Here is a 21,405-nt window from a genome sequence, read left to right as displayed (position 1 = left end):
AACCATAATGTTGATTATATTATACTGTTTTAGTATGGATTTAGAAGTCTTTGCTTATATTTTGTATAGTAATTTATTCACATAGTGGAATGTTAGAATTTAAAAGTAGATTCATTCGATAAATAAAATGTCCATCCGTAAATACTTGACGTTCGTGTTTATTGATGTTATATGTTATAGTTACCAAATTAAAAAGTGTTGGGTATGTGTAGATACACCATAGGAGGGGCTAAATTTCACGAGAAAGCTTTGCTTTCGAGTGAAATTTAGTTCATCCTATGGTGTATCTACACATACCCAATCAAATTTTTAATTTGGTAAATGTCTTGTGCCAAAGTTCATTAGACGTCACAATTAACTGATATCACGTGATGAAAAGTGCCTTTCCCGCTGCATTATCAGTTTGCGCGTTTCAGTCGTCTGAAATGGCTGCAAAAATGGAGATAAGTGACATTGACTTTTTGAATGTAATTCCCCAATGGGACAACAGTAAAGACGATCTAACATTTGGGCTCAGAGGTGTAGATGAGCATAGGAATCTGTCCGTGGATCAGTTCGAACTGGGAAAGGATCAGACGGGAAGCTATATATTATTCAACGGCAGAGCCAACAAAACGTACAAAGGTCAGTTTATTTTTTCTTAAATTATTAAGTATTTTTCTTTCTTGTGTATTTCAATTCGTTCGTTTGTGTAATTTTGTCACATGAGTGACGATTTTCAGAAAATACGGGTGTCTTCGTTGAGGTCCGCGCTTGAACAGGTGATTCATTTATGCAAATTCACTGTAAAGACGGCCGGTATATTCATATCTTGCGTAGCGTGTATGCTTATTACGTTTTACCTAATTCAAGCAATATAAAACTGTTTTATATTTCACTGTTATTTTGGATTTTAAACAAATAAAATATCTTATCTCAATCTAATTAAAATATTGATCTCTGATTACGTTATACTACATATCAGAGATCAATATTTTAATTAGATTGTATCTTATCTTATCTATTTCATTAATAACTCAGTTTTGTTCAGTGTATGATTCAATTGTCACTCAGTGTCAATACTTCATTTTTTCAGGTGGATTCAATCAGCGGAACTTGAGTGCCAAAAACTTAAAACACTATCTACAAAATCCAGTACTATTTAAGATATATGAACAATATTTTAATATTGTACGTGATTTAAATGGAACAGCTTTTTATAGGAGACCGCTAGATAAAGGAAGTATTAAGTTTGGTGAACAGTCAGTAGGGGTCAACAAATTGTCTAATATCATGAAAACCATGTGTGCAGAAGCTGGAATAGATGGGTATTTCACTAATCTGGTAAAAGGACATGTGCCACACCATTATACCAGGCAGGAGTCCCAGAACAAGAAATAATGAACAGGACAGGCCATAGGTCAGTGGAGAGTGTTAGAAAATATAAAAGGGCTTCCAGTGAGATGTTAAAGGATATCTCAAACATCCTTGAACCGAGTGAAAGCATGTGTAAGAAAATTAAACATGAAGACAACACAGAAATTCAAAATCGCACGGAAAATCAAGAAACATCAAAAAGTGCAGCAGAAGGCGTTGGAAGTTTGTTCACTGGATGTGTGTTCAATTTTAATAGTGGAAGTTAAATATATTTGTGATTATTTCAGTATTTGAGGATTATGTGGTGTATTTTATTCAAAGGAATATATTCATTGGAATTCCATCCTTTTTAGTAGTGAAATTATGCATAATGGAATTTATGCATTTTTTTTTTGTAGTGAAATTACCAGTGTGCCATTCTCGAGGATTAGAGTATTTAATATTTGGCTTCTAGTTTCACATTTTATTAAAATAATACAGTTATTAAAATTCATTTTTGTACTTTTTCTAAGAAAAAGAAAGGATATGGGGTATTTGCCAATGAGACAACTACTCAACACTATAGTTTTAGTAAACATTTAGAGTTGAAAAATATTACAGGAAAGAAAATGTTACATTGTAGGTTCTGGCTAAAAGTGTGAGGTATCTCACATACCCCACATGACCATTTTAAATCTTCTGGTAAACCAATCAGAGGGTTGATATGGAACTGTGGTGTATGTGTAGATACCCTCACACTTTTTCAATGGAAAATTAAACAAACTATGGTACAAATATTCAAAAGAATTTGAAAAAAAAAATTACTGACCGGAACGTTACTTTATTATAAAATTTTAATTCAATTTTTGTTTGTTTGTTTTAATAGTTTAACCTTATAGCATCTACATATTTGTACTATGGTACGATTTTGAAAATTGTATTCATTGTGTTGACCAACTATCCTACACGTCTTGATTCATTCACATTATAGATCACATTTCAAAAGCACACTATCGGTTTGCGTTCTCACAAATTCCGGATAAAATGTCAATGAATCCTGAGTCAAAACATTTAGTGTAGGCCGTTTGACATTCGAATTCAAGTATTAGATTAAGATATGTGATGACGCAAATGTGTATTCTTTTCCTGAGCTTTTTATTTGCTATTTCGTGCGCTAAAATACTACTTGCATGCAATACTATTAAATTCACTCGTGAAAGCTTATTTTCGTTCTTGTTATCTAAATTCAGGACACGGCAGAAAGAGCTTTTCATATGACTTTCAAGCACGATCATTACTAACGGTATTCTAACCTCGAGTTGTTTCTCTTTTGTTTCTTTTTTGAGTCACAGTCCTATTACAAACTTTGACCTTTTCGAAAAGCTAAGGATTGTCTACCCAAGGAATAGATTCCTCAACTTTGTAATGTATTAGCCTTTTAACTTTTTTCATTCGAGCGTCACTGATGCTTTTTTTGTAGACTTAACTCGTGTCTGGCGTACATCATTTTAATTCTGGTATCTTTTTATATCTACATACCTTTTTATATATATTTTTTTAAAGTGTGCACAGGTTTATAAACTTCTGAATTAAGAAATTCTTCGGCAAAACTAAGTTTCCCTGTAGAATGTTTGAATTGATTTAAGTAAAATCAGGAAATCCTTAAAGTTTGAGATGTTTTATGAGACCAAAGATAAATCTCTTCATAAGAGGTCCCAATCAATTGCATGCCACAGGTTTCACCGCATACAACATCTAACATGAGTAAAGACAGCTTCAAATACGAGTCGGATATGATAGATAAAATAAATGCATCCTGAATTCTAGATTATAAAGCAAACTGAGTGCATAAAATATTGCGATAGGTTTGTGTAATTTGCATAAGTCATCTGGTTAGTAGCTAGGATTGCCAAAGGGTTATAATCGAAAAAAAATATGTGCACTCCCGAGTGATAAATATAATAGTCGAGCTTTAAAATAGCTATTAAAATAGAAGCTGTAAATATATACTTTCAACTGGATTCTTCTTTTCACAGTCAATTATTTCAATTCAAAAGCAAACACAAATTCAGCAACAATCTTTTGGTGACCCGGCAGTCAGCAGTCTTAGGTTAATGTATTGCTTTTCTTTTTTTAAAGAAAGCAACTTGTTTTAATGAACCCTACTCTTCAAGTACAAAGACACAGAGTAACGTTCGTCATATCATGACTTCTAACAAATGCTTTGAAACTCTGAATGCAAGTGTTCATGTCAAACGCTCACGTGATACCAAACGGACTAGACCTTATCCGGGATAGATAAAACCCGAGGATTCCGGTAAAAATGTTTTGAGCGGAAAATACAAATATAAGATTATTTGTAGGAACGGAAAAACAAAATAAAATAAAATCTTGCAGGTAAATACAAATAAAAGATTTTCAGGCGGAACAAATTTATAGGGTCGGTCGGTAAAGGGCAAACAAACAATATTTTAATTTAAGCCTAGCAGTAGGAGTATCTGATGTGGATCTCTTTCCAGTCCCAAATAGTATACATAACGCATACAACATTAAAAACAACTTGTGAAAGGTATGAAAATTGTAGCATTGAAACAAAGAACACAAGACAACGAGGCAGCGAGAAGAGTGGAAGTTGTTATTGCACTGAAAGAAAAATTTAATTTTTTATTGTTCTGACACCAATCAATATTATCACGTTTGTAAACATTGTACAGCACATATATAGCCCATCCCAATTATCCCTTTTTGTAGTATATTGTCCCTGTATTTTTATTATTTCTTGTGTATAAGTTTGTCTTGACATTTTTCATTTTTCAGATTACCCGCCATTTATTGTCACCCATCGTTGATTTTGTTGATCATTTAAAATAAATATATTTTCTTCTTTTAAACTATAAAGTATATAAAGAAAATTAAATAAATAAAACTGCTATCTAAATTAAAAGCTAGTATAATTCTGACCTTCCATTTATATGATTTATACTTAAAATAAAAAAGAGACTTAATTTAAAATAATACTTAACTCTCAAGGTAAGTGTGGGTTGTCCGCGCTATACCACTGAATAAAAACATAGCACTGATACAACAGTAAAGAATTAAAAAAAAAATAAGCTCATAGATAGTATCAAAACCTTCTGTTTTTGTTTTTGTTTATGGTAATAAACTTCTAAGCAGCTTTTTTGTCATACAGTCTTTTTGGTCTTCTCTTTTTTGTCAGACTCTAGTGTTGGTTATATATTACTATTGTTTGATATAGTTCATATCTACATACCGTTTTCAGCATTAAAAAGTATTAAATCACAGACTGAAAATATTTATGTCGTTGGCTAAGTTGAAGAAGATTATTCAAAAACCATTTCATGCACCGACTACCCCGAAAATCTATACCCCAGCAATATTAGGAGACAGCATTATAGGTAGACTAAAACAACAATCAACTCTACCTATACATCAAGAAATATACTGGTGGTGTCAGGGAGGTAGGACAGCAACTAAAGCCTTGGATTGGGTCAAACAAAATCTTGACACAGAAGTACAGCTGATTCCAGAAAAAAATCTGGCTATATATTCTTATAGGAACCTGTGATTTTACATCCTTCAACAGAACAACAAAATATATATCACTGAAATTTCAAAACAATGCCGAACTAGTTGAACATCTTATTAACAGGTACAAAGAAATTATCAAAACACTCAAGGATCTCTCACCAGACAGCCAAATTACAATATTAGAAATACCCTTTTTTTTCAATACAAGCTTGGAACAAATCACACAGCCATAAAGACCCGGAAGTATTTTATGATCAAGACATCCAATTAGAGCAGCAAATAATCGAAATTAACAAAGCCATAAGAACCTTGAACCATCAAAACTTTTCTCCAAATTTCAACATAGACTTGTATAGGACATCAACCAGGCAACAAAGAACATATCAAGCAGGTACTTCACACAGCTGTAGGCAAGGAAATACCAAGAGTAGGAGATTGTATAATTTAAGCCTCTTGGACGACGGAATTCATCCAAACATCCACCTATCCAAAGCTTGGTTGAGGAAACTTACAAACCAAATCTCGAGAGATTGTTGGACAAAAAACAAAGCACCAGAAGAAACTGATGTAAATAACAACATCTAAGGAGTAAAACATCAGATAAACATTTAGAGAGTATAATAACAAAAAGATATCTATAATAAATAGGCTAAATTTAGAAGGTTAGTGTGGGTTGTCCGCGCTATACCAAAAACTATACACTCGGAAAGATAGGTCAGTGTGGGTTATCCGCGCTATACCAAACATCAATCTAGTGTATATTAATATTTTTATTCTATTTTTGAAATTAATAGGTTAGTGTGGGTTGTCCGCGCTATACCGAATACCATACACTCAGAAAGATAGGTCAGTGTGGGTTGTCTGCGCTATACCAAACATCAATCTAGTGTATATTAAAAATTCTATTTTTGAAATTAATAGGTTAGTGTGGGTTGTCCGCGCTATACCAAACACCATACACTCAGAAAGATAGGTCAGCGTGGGTTGTCCGCGCTATACCAAACATCAATCTAGTGTATATTAAAAACTATATTTAAACCTGAATCTAGTAGGTTAGTGTGGACTGTCGGAGCTATACATTTTAAATCTTAAGAAAAAGGAAAAAAAAAAAAAAAAAAAAAAAAAAAAACTCAATATTTAATATTTACTCCCTAGCTGTTACCAAATAAAAACATCAAAATGCAGGTGCAAAGAATGAAGAAAAATTGTTCAACTGGAGACCTGGGAACCAGCACTATAACAACAAGATCATATACACTGGATAGAAATACTGCGCTAGAAAAAAAAATGGAGGCATGCCAGAAAGAACATATAAAATTTGAATTAAAGTCAGGAAAAAATTTTGTAATAGAATTGAGCACTGGAGCATACGAAACCACCAAAAATGAAATACTTAACATCCTTCAAAGTGAAATAATGAAAGATCAATTTGTAACTCTACCCGTCCAAAATGGTGTAGAAAATTCAGGACTTACAGTAGACTCGTGTTACAAAGTATTTAACAAAAAACTTAATGGAGAAACAGGAAATATGCTAAAATTTACTATAAACATGTATCACACAACTTGCAAAATCAATGTGAATGGTAGCAGAGTGGACTTATTTATCAACAACATATTTGATAAGCTATGTGAAAAGCTAACCAAAGACCACGGAGAGATCAACATCCTCAACAAAAATATTCAAACATACTTATCTCAGTTGAGAAATTGTTCCTCAGAAACTATACAAAAATCAATAGCACAGGAAAAGAGTAAGAAAGAACAACTGAATAACCCAAATGAGGAGTTTTTATGTATTGAACAAACCGTCAATACAGAGGATGAAATAAGCAGTTTAGAAACATGCATGAAAGGAAGAAAGGAACATTCCCAAGATGAACAGGCAAATACAGACGGTAATACTAATACTGCAAGTCCAGACAACTGTATTTGTCCGTATTGCAATAAATATGTAGAAGAAGGGATTGGATGTGACAGATGTGATTACTGGTACCATTACCAATGTGAAAATCTGTCTAACAAAGTTGGAGAAAATGAGCTGAAACAGTTAGATTACATCTGCACATTATGTAATGATGACATAATGTATGAAAGATGAAACATAACAGAGTGTGATCCATCTTCAGAAGATAACAACATAAACATAAATATAAACACAGGAAGCACACAAGATGAGCAAGATGAAACAGGACACAATGATCAGATTAGAACACGGATAGAACCTGATCCCATTACCATTAGTATAGACAAAGATTTACCATCCAGGTCTAATAATATACAAAACCAGATGAGAGAAAAGACAGATATGGAAGAAACTGACTTGAAATTGATTTTTACACCTAACATCAATGAAAGGTCAGAAGGATCAGCAAAATCAAAACAAAGACCAGTAAGTGGTAATGAAACAGGACCAACAATAACCATTACAGAAAATGTGAAGGAGAAAAAAACAAATGAGAGTCTGGTGAAAAAGAATCAAAAGGGCACCAAAAACAAAAACGACAAAGAGGAAACTATCATTGCCCAAAAAACAAGGATACTTAATCTAGAGAATGAAATCAAACACATGAAGTCAGTCCTAGACACAGTTACTAGAAGAGAAGAAACACAACAAAATGCCCAAGCGCAACAATGTACAACGAACAACATACATAGAGGACCAAATAGTGATACACACAATACATACATGTATCAACAGTTACAAAACCAAATGAAGGAAATGCATCTGGAGAATAGACTGAAAATAATGGAAAACCAAATGATACAGAACATGTGTATACAAACTGCGCTTACCACCCAAATGGCAATACAAAATAAACATAGCATACCACATCATTATGGCTTATACCAAGGACTACCTGGAAATGGTCACTATATACAACCAAATGTGATGCAAACCTATATGCATGCACCACCTTATGCATTCCATAATTCTCATATACCAACCCAGCCAGTCCTAAATCCAATGGGTATGCCACAAATGTCAATGCATATACCACCAATTCCAATGCATATGCCACCAAATCCAATGCATATGCCACCGAATCTTATGCATATGGCAACAAATCTAATGCAAATGACGCCAAATCCAATGCATATACCGCCAAATCCAATGCATATATCGCCAAATCCAATGCATATACCGCCAAATCCAATGCATATACCACCAAATCCAATGCACAACTTTATGCAAATACCAACGAATCGAATGCACAACTTCAGCCAGGCACCACCATACTCTATGCATAATATACAAAGGCCTCCAAATACAATACATAGTTCCAGACAAATGCCTAGGCCTCCAACATATAAGAATGGAACTCAACTACAGCAAAATATGCCTACACATGATACTGAGAACAGAACAACATCACATCACATGCGATGCCCAACCGAAGCAGTGATGTCTAGAATTATAGATGAACAGCAGCCACCTATAGAAATACATACAGTTGATATAGAACCTCACTGTACAAACACGATCATCAAAGAGAATAATAATGAAACACTACCTCTGAACAACTGTGAACAAAATGCTGAAAATGAAGTTATTCAACATGTCGGTAAAGAAATCAACAGCAAATCCAATGCAAGGGTACAAGAGGAATATCAAACACTAGATGAGTCCAATCTACTGGATCCAAAGCAATCTTTAAACAATGGTCACCATTTTCGGATCACAAGCCAAAAAGGACTACCCCCAGAATTAACAAAAAGAAGAACAAACCATCAGGAAATTTAAGTAAGAATATAAACATCATTACATGCAATATTGAAGGATTAAAAACCAATATTGCATATCTTCACTCTTTAGATCACTCAAATACAATACTATGTCTACAAGAGCATTTCTTATGGGACTTTCAAAAAAAAAGAAATAAAAAAACTCCTTCCAACAATGGAGGACCACACAAGATGTTCTGATACAGATGACCCTCTGGATAGCTTCAAGTTACCGAAAGGAAAGGGAGGGGTATCAATACTCTGGCCATCAAAATGGTCCAGCAAAATTAAAAAACTAAAAGATGGAAATGAAAGGGTTATTGCAGTTAATATTACAGCAACCAATGATATATGCCTTATCAATGCTTATATGCCAACTCATACGACGAATTCACAACATGAATATATGGAGTGTCTAGACATTATTTCTGACATAATACAAAAGTATGAAAATACACACAAAATAGTGCTAGCAGGAGACCTGAACGGTACATTACAAACTTCCAGAGCAAACAAGCATGATAAAATACTAAGACAATTTACTGGAGATGTAAACTTAACTACTGGTGTTGAAATAGAAAATACCCATACCTTTTTTCATCATGCTGGAAATTCATCCTCACAAATAGATTATATACTTGTACAAGACAAAAACTTAGTTGCAGAGTATAAAATTGAGGACAAATCAAGTGCAAATACATCCGCACATACAATTGTAAAGATGGAAATAACCTGCCAGATGACAAATACCAGATATTCTAGTAAGAAAAACAATAAAGCAAAATTCAAAATGCTTTGGGAGCAAATAGACAAAGAAAGCTATAACAACGCTATACAGCAGGATATCAATTTAATTGAACAGGAAAAAGATGTCAATATTCAATTAAAAGTATTAATGGAAACACTAAATAAGGCAGGAAAAAGATCAGTTCCAACTAAGCTATTACAAACCAAGGGACCAAAATGGAAAGCCTCGCCAGAAGTACTTATAATTCTGAAATCATGTAGGGAAATATATAAGAAATGGCAAGACATAGGGAAACCAAAAGAACACCACCTAGCAATTGAATTAAGAAATGAGAAAAAGAAATTAAGAAGTAAGCAAAGAGCAGAACATGCAATAGATAGACAAACATTTTACCAACAAATAATGGATAACCCTAATACTCAGCTTTTTTACAGACTGATAAATAGAGGCAGAAGCAACAGCCGAACTACAACCTATTGTCTGAAAATAGATGGAGAGTATATATTTTGTCATGAAGATCAAAGGAAAAGATTTGCACAATATTATGAAGACCTCAGTGTCCCAAAAGAAGAAATATATGACAATTCCTACCTAAATCTATGCAAAATTCGACAAAACTATGTACAAGAGGCCTTAGAAGAGTACGAACACAATCTTGAACTCTTTACAGACACAGACATAGAGAAAGCAATAGATTGTCTCAACACCAAAAAAAGTCCGGATGAATTTGGACTTACAGCTGAGCATCTTAAATATGCCAAGAGCACAATAGCACCAGCGATGAAGACAATATTTAACAACATTCTGATACACAGAAAGGTACCATTATTTTTCAAATCTGGTATACTCACACCAGTACTTAAGAAAGAAAAAGACCCAACAGAGACCAGTAACTATAGAGGCATAACAGTAACACCAATAACTGGGAAAACCTTTGAATACTCATTTCTAAACAAACTGATGATAGAGCCAAAAACAGACCTCCAATTTGGATTCACCAAAGGTCTATCGCCAATCATGGCAAGCTTAATTATTTCAGAAGCTAGATATGAGAAGAAAAAGGGGAATGACAATTTTTATATAAATATTCTGGATGTAAAATCAGCATTTGATGTAGTCCAACACACTATACTGATGGATAAAATGCTCAATCAAGAAATCCATCCAATATATTGGAAAATATTAACAGAATTATATTCTGATCTAACTACAAAAGTTAAATGGCTTGATGGTATAAGTAAACCCTTCCAAATTAAACAAGGTGTAAAACAGGGAGGAATATTATCAACCCATCTATACAAAATCTTTGTCCAAGATCTCCTAGTAGAATTAGAACAAAATTCAATAGGATACCAATTAGGAAATATATATGTAGGATCACCAACTTGCGCCGACGATATAGCCTTTATATCGAATGACAAGCATGAACTACAACTAATGCTAAATGTGCTTGGAAGATATGCAAATGAACACCACTACAGCATACATCCAACAAAAACCCAAATCATAGATTGTTCAAAAACAAAAAGTGATTACAAATGGACACTTGATGGAAATGATGTAACAATTGCTAAATCAGGGGTACACCTTGGATTAACAAGAGCTGAAAACAACGAAAGTCATATAAATGTACAAGAGAGAATAAAATTAGCAAGAAGAACTAAATATGCTCTTATGGGATCAGGGTGTCATGGTACAAATGGTCTAGATCCCCCAACCTCATTTCAAATCTACAAAACTTATGTCATTCCAAGGTTAATTTATGGATTAGAAGTGTTACCTCTAACCAGATCTGATATTGAACAGTTGGAAAGATTTCATAGAAAAAATCTTCGCCAGTTACAATCTCTTCCAGAAAGAACTGCCAATTCTGCAGTGTTACTACTGTTAGGAGCACTACCAATAGAAGCAGAAATTCATAAAAGAGTATTGTCTCTCCTACTTGCGCTACTAACATGTGAGAATGAAAAAATACATCAGCTTATAGAAAGACAAATAACAACAAATTTTGATAACAAAAATAGCTTCTTTTCTAGAGTTATGGATATCTTAGATCTGTATGAACTTCCAACCATTATACAACTTAAAAGCAATGTTCCAAAGAAAGAACAATGGAAAAGAACTATCAAACTGAAAGTAGACAAATTTTGGAAGGACAAGACCTTAATAGAATCTGAAAGAAAATCTAGCTTAAAATTCATGAATACGGAAAACTTCGAGATCAATAAACATCACCAAGTCTGGAAAATAAAGCATTTGCCTCGTTTTGAACTTAGAAAAGCAATAATCAAGACTAGAATGATAACTGGAACATACATACTTCAGGCAGATCAACATAAATTCACTCCATATACAGTAGATCCAACTTGCCAATTATGTAAAACTGCCAATGAAGACATAACTCATTTCCTGACAACATGTCCCATACTCAGTACTATGAGAGAAAAATATTTCCTTGATATAAGAAAAGAGATCACTGATAAAATCACTCCAGCAAAATGGAACTGCACCTTCATGAGCAAAACTGCAATAGTACAATTGCTAATAGACTGTTCAAAATACAAGGAGGTGTTTGATAGCTGTGAAAAATTCATGGAAAACATTGAAAACAAAACTAGAAACATGCTATTTCAAATGCACATAGAGAGACTGAACATTTTAGACAACAAATAGAAACACATAATGTGCATATATATATATAGTTATATAAAGATACATTTATCATAAAGTGGAAGAACTGACAACCAAATGAGAACAATGATTATCATAAGTAACATATATATAGTACCAACACAGAGTCTGCCATTTAATTTAATAATAATTGTAAGAATCTTAAATATTTAAAGATCACTCCTATCCCCAACAGCCTTATACATCTATTATATGGTGCTTATCATTTATATAACCTTTTAAAATCTATTGATGGTGACAAAACAAGTTTTAATAACTTTTTAAAAATTTTAATATACAATTGATCATGAAGTACATATAACATTCCACTGAGAAAATCTGTCTTTTTAGATTTTACTAAATTCTTACATCTTAAACTATTATTATTTTAATACATAGATCTTATTAAATGAAACCTCCTTTTAATGTACATTTTATGCATATTAAAAAGCAAATTCAAATGAAACATAATTTTAAATATAAATAAAACTAAGTCACATACTTAAGTGAATATACTTGTATGGTTTGTTATAAAAAGGTCCATGTAAATATGCCTTGCATGACATTTCTATTGTTTATTGTTTATTTATATGTGCTGTACATATGTTGGAAATTTTGTTTTATCATTTTAAAAATTTTAAGTTAAGGGAAAACTCCATATATATTTGGAGGTGCTCCTAATTAAAGGAGGCTTATACCAAGAAGAAGAAGAAGAACACATACATCATCTTTGAATGCAAAAATAGCTGCATTTCAACCCCCATCCTCCCCCTCTTTTCTCCCCCTTTTTTACTTTTTTACTTCCGACTACAAAATGTGCTCTTGTTCAACAGACCTTAAAAATCTTACTTGAGGAGTCAGGTCAGTGAAGTGGCGACCAGTTGAATGTCTTAGGGTCATAATTACGGTATGACGAATAACTATTACAAATTTCGTAAAATGACATTAATGGTAATTTAAAAATAAAAATTCGACTGATTTTGACAAATCACATTACTTTTTTTCTAACAATAACAGTCACAACTATCTTTAACATTTAACATCTTCGTGTGTTTTTATTTCCCAACTGCACTAAGCAAATCATCCCATAAATGTATATCTCTGTTATTGAGACGCAATAACCGTACATTTACAACGATGGTAACATCTTGGTGTCTGGGTTTTTTCAACCGCACTTAAAAATCATCCTGTGAATTTATATGTATGCTACTGAAGACGCAAGGACCATACTTTTACAACAAACGTAACATCTTGGTGTTTTTTTTTCCAACTGCACTTAGAAAAACATACTGTGAATGTCTATCTCTAATACTGGAGACGCAATGAATGTAACATTCGATATCTGTTTTCGGCTGCACTAGGAAAAGCATACTGTGGATGTCTAGTATTGGAAATACAATGACTTAAAATTAACAAGTCAACATATTGAAGTCACGTTCAAGTAACCACTGAAACAAACTGTCAGTTGTTTTACTGAATAAGGGTTTGGTTGGAGTGAAAAAAGGAGAATGAAAATAAAAATAAATCATAGAGAAAAATAGTGGAAAAAATAATGAATACACAGTGCTTGAATGTAAAGAAAATAGAGAATAATGGACAAAGTGATTTCGGAAATGAAGAACCCCCATCGAGACACTCCTCAATTCTGTAAATGTTAATTAAAACAAAAGAGTAGTATGCACTGACGATGATCCTGCATAGGTACAAGCACATGGAAATGTGACTGTTAACTATTTTTATTGAGATCTGAATCCTTCCCCTCAATGAACTTGGTCAGTAAAGAAGGTACAACCCAATTAGTATAGAAGGTGTAATTAACCCTACACATAAAACAAAAGTACATTCGAAACAATGCTTACATCTTATATAGTAAATAATGTTCAAAATAATGATTTATTGAGGTCTGATCCGTCCCCCTCTATGGACTTGGTCAGTAAAAAACGAACAACACAAGTAGTTTAGGAGGTGTCCTTACAAAACTTATTTCAAACGGGATATATAGAAATAAGAAAACGTGGTATGAGTGCCAATGAGACAACTCTACATCCAAGTCGCAATGTGTAACAAGATGCTCCGCAGGGCGCAGCTGTATACGACCGCAGAGGTTGAACCTTGAACGGTTTAGGCAAGTATGGACACAACATTCAAGCTGGATTCAGCTTTAAATTTGGATTGTGATTAAATAGTTGACACAGCATAGGTTTCTGACACAGAATGAATGTGGTCAAATGAACTTAAAATATTTGTTTTGCCTTTGAGCAATTCACTATGCTGTTGAATATTAATCCTCTCAAAAAAATGTTTGAAGACATTTTCTTTTTATTTATGAAATCTAAAATGAGAAAAATATACCCCCCCCCCCATTTTTTTTTCACATCCCCCTTTCCCTTTTTCCAAAACTGATATCAATTCAAATTTCTAATGGAGTTTGCAACAATAACTACTCATTTAAATACATCATAAAATATTAAAATGTAAAATAAAGTGCTTGTTATCACTGAATGGTAAAGATTGTTTTAATTTATCAGTTGATAGTAAAAGTGAATATACATTGTATATTGTATAAAACAATGATTTAAGTTGATTCAACTACTATTCTGGACAAAGAAAGATAACTCCAATTGAAAATTTGTTGCTAATGCACAATATTGTGCAATTAGATATTTCTTGCTATTGCGCAATACTGTGCAATTGAAAATATTTGCTATTGCACAATACTGTGCAATTGAAGATTTCTTGCTATTGCGCAATACTGTGCAATTGAAAATTTCTTGCTATTGCATAATACTGTGCAATTGAAGATTTCTTCCTATTGCTGAATACTGTGAAATTGAAAATTTCTTGCTATTGCACAATACTTAATATAATAATTTTGGATCCTGATTTGAACCAACTTGAAAACTGGGCCCATAATCAAAAATCTAAGTACATGTTTAGATTCAGCATATCAAAAAAGCCCAAGAATTCAATTTTTGTTAAAATCAAACTTACTTTAATTTTGGACCCTTTGGACTTTAATGTAGACCAATTTGAAAACGGGACCAAAAATTAAGAATCTACATACACAGTTAGATTTGGCATATCAAAGAACCCCAATTATTCAATTTTTGATGAAATCAAACAAAGTTTAATTTTGGACCCCAATTTGGACCAACTTGAAAACTGGGCCAATAATCAAAAATCCAAGTACATTTTTAGATTCAGCATATCAAAGAACCCCAAGGATTAAATTTTTGTTAAAATCAAACTAAGTTTAATTTTGGACCCTTTGGACCTTGATGTAGACCAAATTTGAAAACAGGACACAGTTAGATTCGGCATATCAAAGAATCCCAATTATTCAATTTTTGATGAAATCAAACAGAGTTCAATTTTGGACCCTTTGGGCCCCTTATTCCTAAACTGTTGGGACCAAAACTCCCAAAATCAATCCAGTTACCTTCCTTTTTATGGTCATAAACCTTGTGTTTAAATTTCATAGATTTCTATTTACTTATACTAAAGTTATGGTGCGAAAACCAAGAATAATGCTTATTTGGGCCCCTTTTTGGCCCCTAATTCCTAAACTGTTAGGACCTCAACTCCCAAAATCAACCCCAACCTTCCTTTTGTGGTCATGAACCTTGTGTTTAAATTTCATTGATTTCTATTTACTTATACTAAAGTTATTGTAAGAAAACCAAGAATAATGCTTATTTGGGCCCTTTTTTGGCCCCTAATTCCTAAACCAAAACCAATCCCAACCTTCCTTTTGTGGTCATAAACCTTGTGTCAAAATTTCATAGATTTCTATTTACTTAAACTAAAGTTATAGTGCGAAAACCAAGAAAATGCTTATTTGGGCCCTTTTTGGCCCCTTATTCCTAAAATGTTGGGACCAAAACTCCCAAAATCAATCCCAACCTTTCTTTTGTGGTGATAAACCTTGTGTTAAAATTTCATAGATTTCTATTCACTTTTTCTAAAGTTAGAGTGCGAAAACTAAAAGTATTCGGACGACGACGACGACGATGATGCCAACGTGATACCAATATACGTCCAAAAATTATAAAAAGTGAAAAAGTATAGGTCAAAATACGGCCTTCACCAGGGAGCGTATGTTCACATCGAACAACAAGCTATAAAGGGCCCCAAAATGACTGGTTGAAAAAATTCAAACAGGAAAACCAACGGTTTAATCTATATAAAAAACGAGAAATGAGAAACACTTATTAACCACATCACATTGTGAAGAGTTGTCTCATTGGCAATCATACCACATCTTTTTTTTATATAAACAATAACATGACTTTGTTTTATTATGTTGAGTTGTTATGTTAACTGCTGTCTCATTGAACTGATTCTACCTTTTTCCAATGCATTAAGAAATTGTGTTTATTGAAGGTGGGTGCTAGACAGGTTAAAACTCTAAAAGTTATTTTGAGGACAAGGTTTGTGAGCATGGTGGTGGAAAAGGTTAAAATTTCGCAAAATAATACTAATAATTTTAGATATAAAACTTAAAATGTGCCATGAGCAAAAAAGTTAAACTAGTGGTTGATTTCTATATATATATATTACACACTACATTCTGATATATATACATGATATAACCATGAATGCTTATAGAAATAAAATAAATAAATATATAAAAATATTTATTATTAAATCACAAGAAATTTCTTATGCCATGTATGCGTTCAGGAACCTTTCAACATTCTGTCTACAAACCGGGCATTTCATTGGTCGAGGTAATGCTTGGACACAGTCAATACACACGCATATATGTCCACAATTTAACAAAATTACTTCCCTTGGATTGGTTAGACAAATAACACACTCCTGAGAGTCTGAATTATTAGATGGTTCACGATTATTTGCTGCAGCTCTTGAAGCCATTCGTGCATTCTGTGCCTCCTGGGCCATTCTTTCTATTCGTTTTCTACTTTGCCATTTTGTGTACCACTTTTTTATAATGTATGTGGCCAGGCCAACACCTATAACACAGGTAATACCAAGGAAAATTTTAATTATGTTTGATTGTGACGAGAAATGTTTAACGACTTCTTCTTTGGTTTGTGTTGTAAGTATGAATCGAGACCCATTCTCTGGTGGTGACATGATTATCTTATCATTTTCCAGCTTTAACTGTCCAATGCCCAGCAATGGAGTTCCTAAAACCAGCATTTTTTCATATTCATGCATCCCTTTAATGACTTCACCAAATAGTCTGTCCATTCCACGCTGAATAAGTCCAGCTTGGTCTGACTTATAATTGTCATAGGTGACAGTGAGGTCATCTAATAGAAAACCTGCACTTTTTGCTTCCGTTATATGAACTCTGACATCATTTGAACCATCTTTTTGAACTTTGTGCAAATAAAATGGCACTGCATCTACAACATCACGGATAACATTTTGGACGTCTGACCTTAAATAAAACAATAAAATTTGAATAACATGCTACAATATTAGTAACATCATACATAAAATGCATGGACAATATTGACATGCATCCATTCAAAAAGATTTCTACAGTGTACTCAACAAAATAAGTATTATGAAGGACCTCTTCAATTTGATTGATGGACTGAATGTTAGTGTAAATCGCCACTTCTAGCACTCTAACTTGTTATTTCATGACATTCAGTCTTTATTGGTGGAGGAAATCTTCTCATGTCTTTAAAACCACCTGGTCACTAAGGCTCACACTTCCAGTTGAAATAATGTTATAATATTTTCACCCAGGGCTATGAGCAAAACTAATGTTTCTAGAAAAATCAATATCTTTTTGGATTTTTTGTCGCTATCATGCTCACAATTGTCCAACATAATCTTATTTATAAAATTTACAGTTTTCAAATTTTCAAAAAATAATAATTTCCTGCAAAACCTTGATTCTGTCAATTTTAATCATGCTAATGCTTTCTTACACTCTTTGAATACCACTAAAGTGTGATTTGTAGGATTTAACAGGTTCTATAGAAAAATAATTATAGAAAAACTAATCAAAGAATTCAAATATTCAACAAGTGACCAAACAACACACTAATTCACTAATGCATGTAGCGCAAAAGTTAATTTTCAGTGGTGTTCAGTCATAAATTGAAAATTTTTCAATATTTGACTTCTTCAATTTGTTTATATTCTTTTTATTTAATCATGCATGTTAATTGACCATAGATTTTTTAGTCGAAATAAAGTATAAAATATGAGGAAAATTTTTCACCCATCCAAAGGACAAGGTACGATAAGCCTGATAAGGCCTGTTTTTGGCCCCCCTATTTTCTTATTTTTAAAATGCTGTTTTGGAATGCTACTTATTATGTTAAAACATTCCCTGATGTTTGAAGTTTGTTTGGATGAACTTCAAAACCACTAATTTTTGCAACTGGGTGAGGTGAGGGGTGTTAACTTTCTGTTATTATTAAAATACTGTAATTATTATTCATTTTGCAGGTGATTTTACAACAAATTGTTATTTTTTTAGTGCCTGCACCAACGTGACCCAGGAATTGGTTTATTCCAATGTCAAGAGAACTGTTTTTGCTGCCTAATCACCATAATTTTTTCCCGGTCTCGGAGGTGCATGCTATTAAATTTTAAGAAACAATGGCCAAAAATCGTTATTTTTCCTCCTTTTGGCATTTTTGATGCCCTTTCACCCCCTAACCTCACCCATTTTCTGAAATTAATGGTTTTGAAGTTCATCCAAACAAACTTCAAACCTAAGGGAATATTTTAATGTGATAAGTAGCTTTTCAAACCAAATTTAGAAAATGAGAAATCAGGGGGGCCAAAAATAGGCCTTATCGTACCTTGTCCTTTGTTTTTTTGCTACTTCATCCACTACGTCGGGACATGACCAATTATTTTATGTCATTAGTTGAGTGAAATTATCAGATTTATTTCTCATGCAAAATTATTGTTTGTTTTTTTTATTTCACTGGGAAATCAAGAGTTTGTTTTATTGTAATCAAGGTAATAATAGAAATTATAATCTTTTTGGCCAAGTACCCTGTTCGTTACTGAAATATAACTTTTTCATGCTGCTTTTTAAAAATATGATAGTCACATTTAAAATTATCTGAACTTGATTGTAAATTAGCATTTTTTTATTTCCTGTGATTATTTAACAAATGTTAATATTCTTTGATTAACCTCAAATTTCATGTTTTGGATACATAATAGTTATTTTAAATAACAGTCAAGGGTGTAACTTAAACAAGTTTTCAAAGAAAAATAACATGCATGTGTTATTACAGACACTTTCATGAGTTGTCTACTGTTTTTTTTCCTTAATGTGTAGTAACATATTATATGTTTGTTATCAGTTAAATATATCATAAATATTTTATCTTTTGTGGCCAAATTGTGGGCACTTGGGAATTCATGAAACTAAAATTGCGCAGAAGCTTGATATATAACCTTGATAACTAATTTCTGATTCCATTAATACAATTTTGATCAACCATAGTAAACCAATGAGACAAGGTTTTTAAGGGGAAATTAAGCTGTAATAACGAGGCTTAGTTATTACAGGCATGTAACTTATTATATATGAGAGTAAATGAGACGATGGGAATAACTTGGAATCTTGTGCAGTGCCTCATTACAAGTTCTGATCACCATTTCTTACAATGAATTGAAATACATTGTGATATATGTCTGGTTATTGTAGGAATATATTTACTGTAATAACATGGGTGCACTATGCATGATTTGTAAACTATGAACTGCTATATCTTGGCAAAGTTTAGTATACATAAAGAAAATTATAATATCAATAGAACATGTAGAACTTGTGAAAAATTTAACAAAATAAAGTTTGTATATTGTCCCTTTGAAACATGTAACATGGTACATATGTTATTACAGTATTTTGATATTTTAGCCCAAGATAACGACACGTTTGTTATTTTTCTTTAATAACTTATTTAAGTTAGACCCTTGACTGAATAATAGCCTTTCTCTCGAAAAAGGTTAAAAACATAAATAATTAGATATAAATTGTGGCAAACTAATTAACGAATCTATGATTTGGTCTACATGCAGCTCTTTCTAAATCTAAAGTTCTGTTGCTAAAAACTGTTTTTTTTAATTCTTGCTAATAAAACCATTTTCCCTTTTTTGAATTGACAATCTTACCATACGCCATTGTTTCTTTTTGATTTGTGTTCTATCAATGCAATGTTTCTAATGACACCCTGAACATCGTCTTCATAGTGACTTCTCAGCCTCCTGGTGCTAGCTGTTATACCTTCTATGCATCCATAAGGAATTGTTTGATCTGGTAACTCTTTTAGTTTCTTTATCAAATCTCTGTCTAAGCCATACCATTTTGCTTTCTTCATGAAATAAAACAACCATAAAATTATTACGATACAATTTTTACAGGTAATTTCATTAAATATGACATTCAATAAGCATGATAAGAAATGATTAAAATGGTGCTAACAGTAATTAATTCAGACCTCTGTCTCTCGCCACAGACTAGTCCAAATAATTATGACATCTTGTTCTTGTTTTGCTTTGACACTTTCCTGTTGATGTAAGACGTCAAAGAAATTTTTTTTTAATAGCCTTTCAAGACCTCATAATTATTTGGACCACAGGGGCTTGTTTAGTGGGTCAGACGAGGTTTTACTGTCAATGGCGATCGCTATCCTATATAATTCATTATCATGTTTATTATATTTATTAAATTGTACAATGAATTAATAAAAGGGTGCATACTGTAAGAATCCATCTTATATGAATACACGCTTAAACATACACATCCACCCAAAAGAAATAACTTTTGCAACATAGAGTGGGAGGCCCATACTCGCCGGGGACACAATTTCGCCGTTTTATGATTTTGAGGTATAAACACTTCAAAGGATGGCTGAAATGGTATTTTATATAGGATAGCGATCGCCATTGACAGTAAAACCTCGTCTGACCCACTAAACAAGCCCCTGTGTTTGGACTAACCTCTGTCGAATCACGATAATGATATTTTGGCGAATCGTAAAATGTTAACCAATTTGAAGCTAACGGTAGCCGAAAATGACTGACGGTAAAGGACACTACTACCCTCATATACACGTATATATACCTCGTCTGACCCACTAAACAAGCCCCTGTGATCAGATGTCTCTACTATACCTATAGGCTATTTATAAATAAAATGGCTTATTGTAATAAGCTTTGTAATTTCGAAATCCATTATAACTTTTTGTAAAATAACCTGAATTTCGTTTGCTGCTCTTTTACTCCTCTTGTAAAAGTAATACAAAATCAAGGCTAAGCCAGCATCTACTGTTAAACCAACAACAAATCCTCTCAGAGAATCTGACATTCTCGCCCTTGATCCCTCACAAAGTGAAAGTAAAAGTAGAAACCGGAACAAGCTAG

At 32.8% G+C, this 21,405-nt stretch overlaps 2 protein-coding genes across 2 annotated transcripts; one reads left to right on the top strand and one right to left on the bottom strand.

Annotated features, from left to right (window-relative positions):
* The first annotated feature begins 425 nt into the window (after positions 1-425).
* LOC139526482 (uncharacterized) lies at positions 426-1,380 on the top strand. The gene is made up of 2 exons (XM_071321634.1): positions 426-624; positions 1,076-1,380. Exons 1-2 carry the CDS (start codon positions 426-428, stop codon positions 1,378-1,380), a joined length of 504 nt encoding a protein of 167 aa, XP_071177735.1.
* A 15,267-nt stretch (positions 1,381-16,647) lies between these two features.
* Positions 16,648-21,399, bottom strand: LOC139527883 (mitochondrial ubiquitin ligase activator of NFKB 1-like). The gene is made up of 3 exons (XM_071323558.1): positions 21,239-21,399; positions 20,155-20,354; positions 16,648-17,437 (listed from the first exon to the last, which is right to left on the bottom strand). Exons 1-3 carry the CDS (start codon positions 21,347-21,349, stop codon positions 16,690-16,692), a joined length of 1,059 nt encoding a protein of 352 aa, XP_071179659.1. The 5' UTR covers positions 21,350-21,399; the 3' UTR covers positions 16,648-16,689.
* Between the last annotated feature and the right edge of the window lie 6 nt (positions 21,400-21,405).

Source organism: Mytilus edulis, chromosome 6, assembly GCF_963676685.1.
Source record: "Mytilus edulis chromosome 6, xbMytEdul2.2, whole genome shotgun sequence".
Lineage (NCBI taxonomy): Eukaryota > Metazoa > Mollusca > Bivalvia > Mytilida > Mytilidae > Mytilus > Mytilus edulis.
This window is presented reverse-complemented; position numbering and strand designations above follow the sequence as displayed.

What these genes read in the sequence shown, in the direction of transcription:
- LOC139527883 (XM_071323558.1), bottom strand. Translation starts at nt 21,349, where the DNA reads ATGTCAGATTCTCTGAGAGGATTTGTTGTTGGTTTAACAGTAGATGCT. An exon ending in GAGCAGCAAACGAAATTCAG is followed by an intron (nt 20,355 to 21,238) that starts GTTATTTTACAA and finishes TATTTCATGAAG; the next exon opens with AAAGCAAAATGGTATGGCTT. An exon ending in AAAAGAAACAATGGCGTATG is followed by an intron (nt 17,438 to 20,154) that starts GTAAGATTGTCA and finishes GTTTTATTTAAG; the next exon opens with GTCAGACGTCCAAAATGTTA.
- LOC139526482 (XM_071321634.1), top strand. Translation starts at nt 426, where the DNA reads ATGGCTGCAAAAATGGAGATAAGTGACATTGACTTTTTGAATGTAATT. An exon ending in AGCCAACAAAACGTACAAAG is followed by an intron (nt 625 to 1,075) that starts GTCAGTTTATTT and finishes TCATTTTTTCAG; the next exon opens with GTGGATTCAATCAGCGGAAC.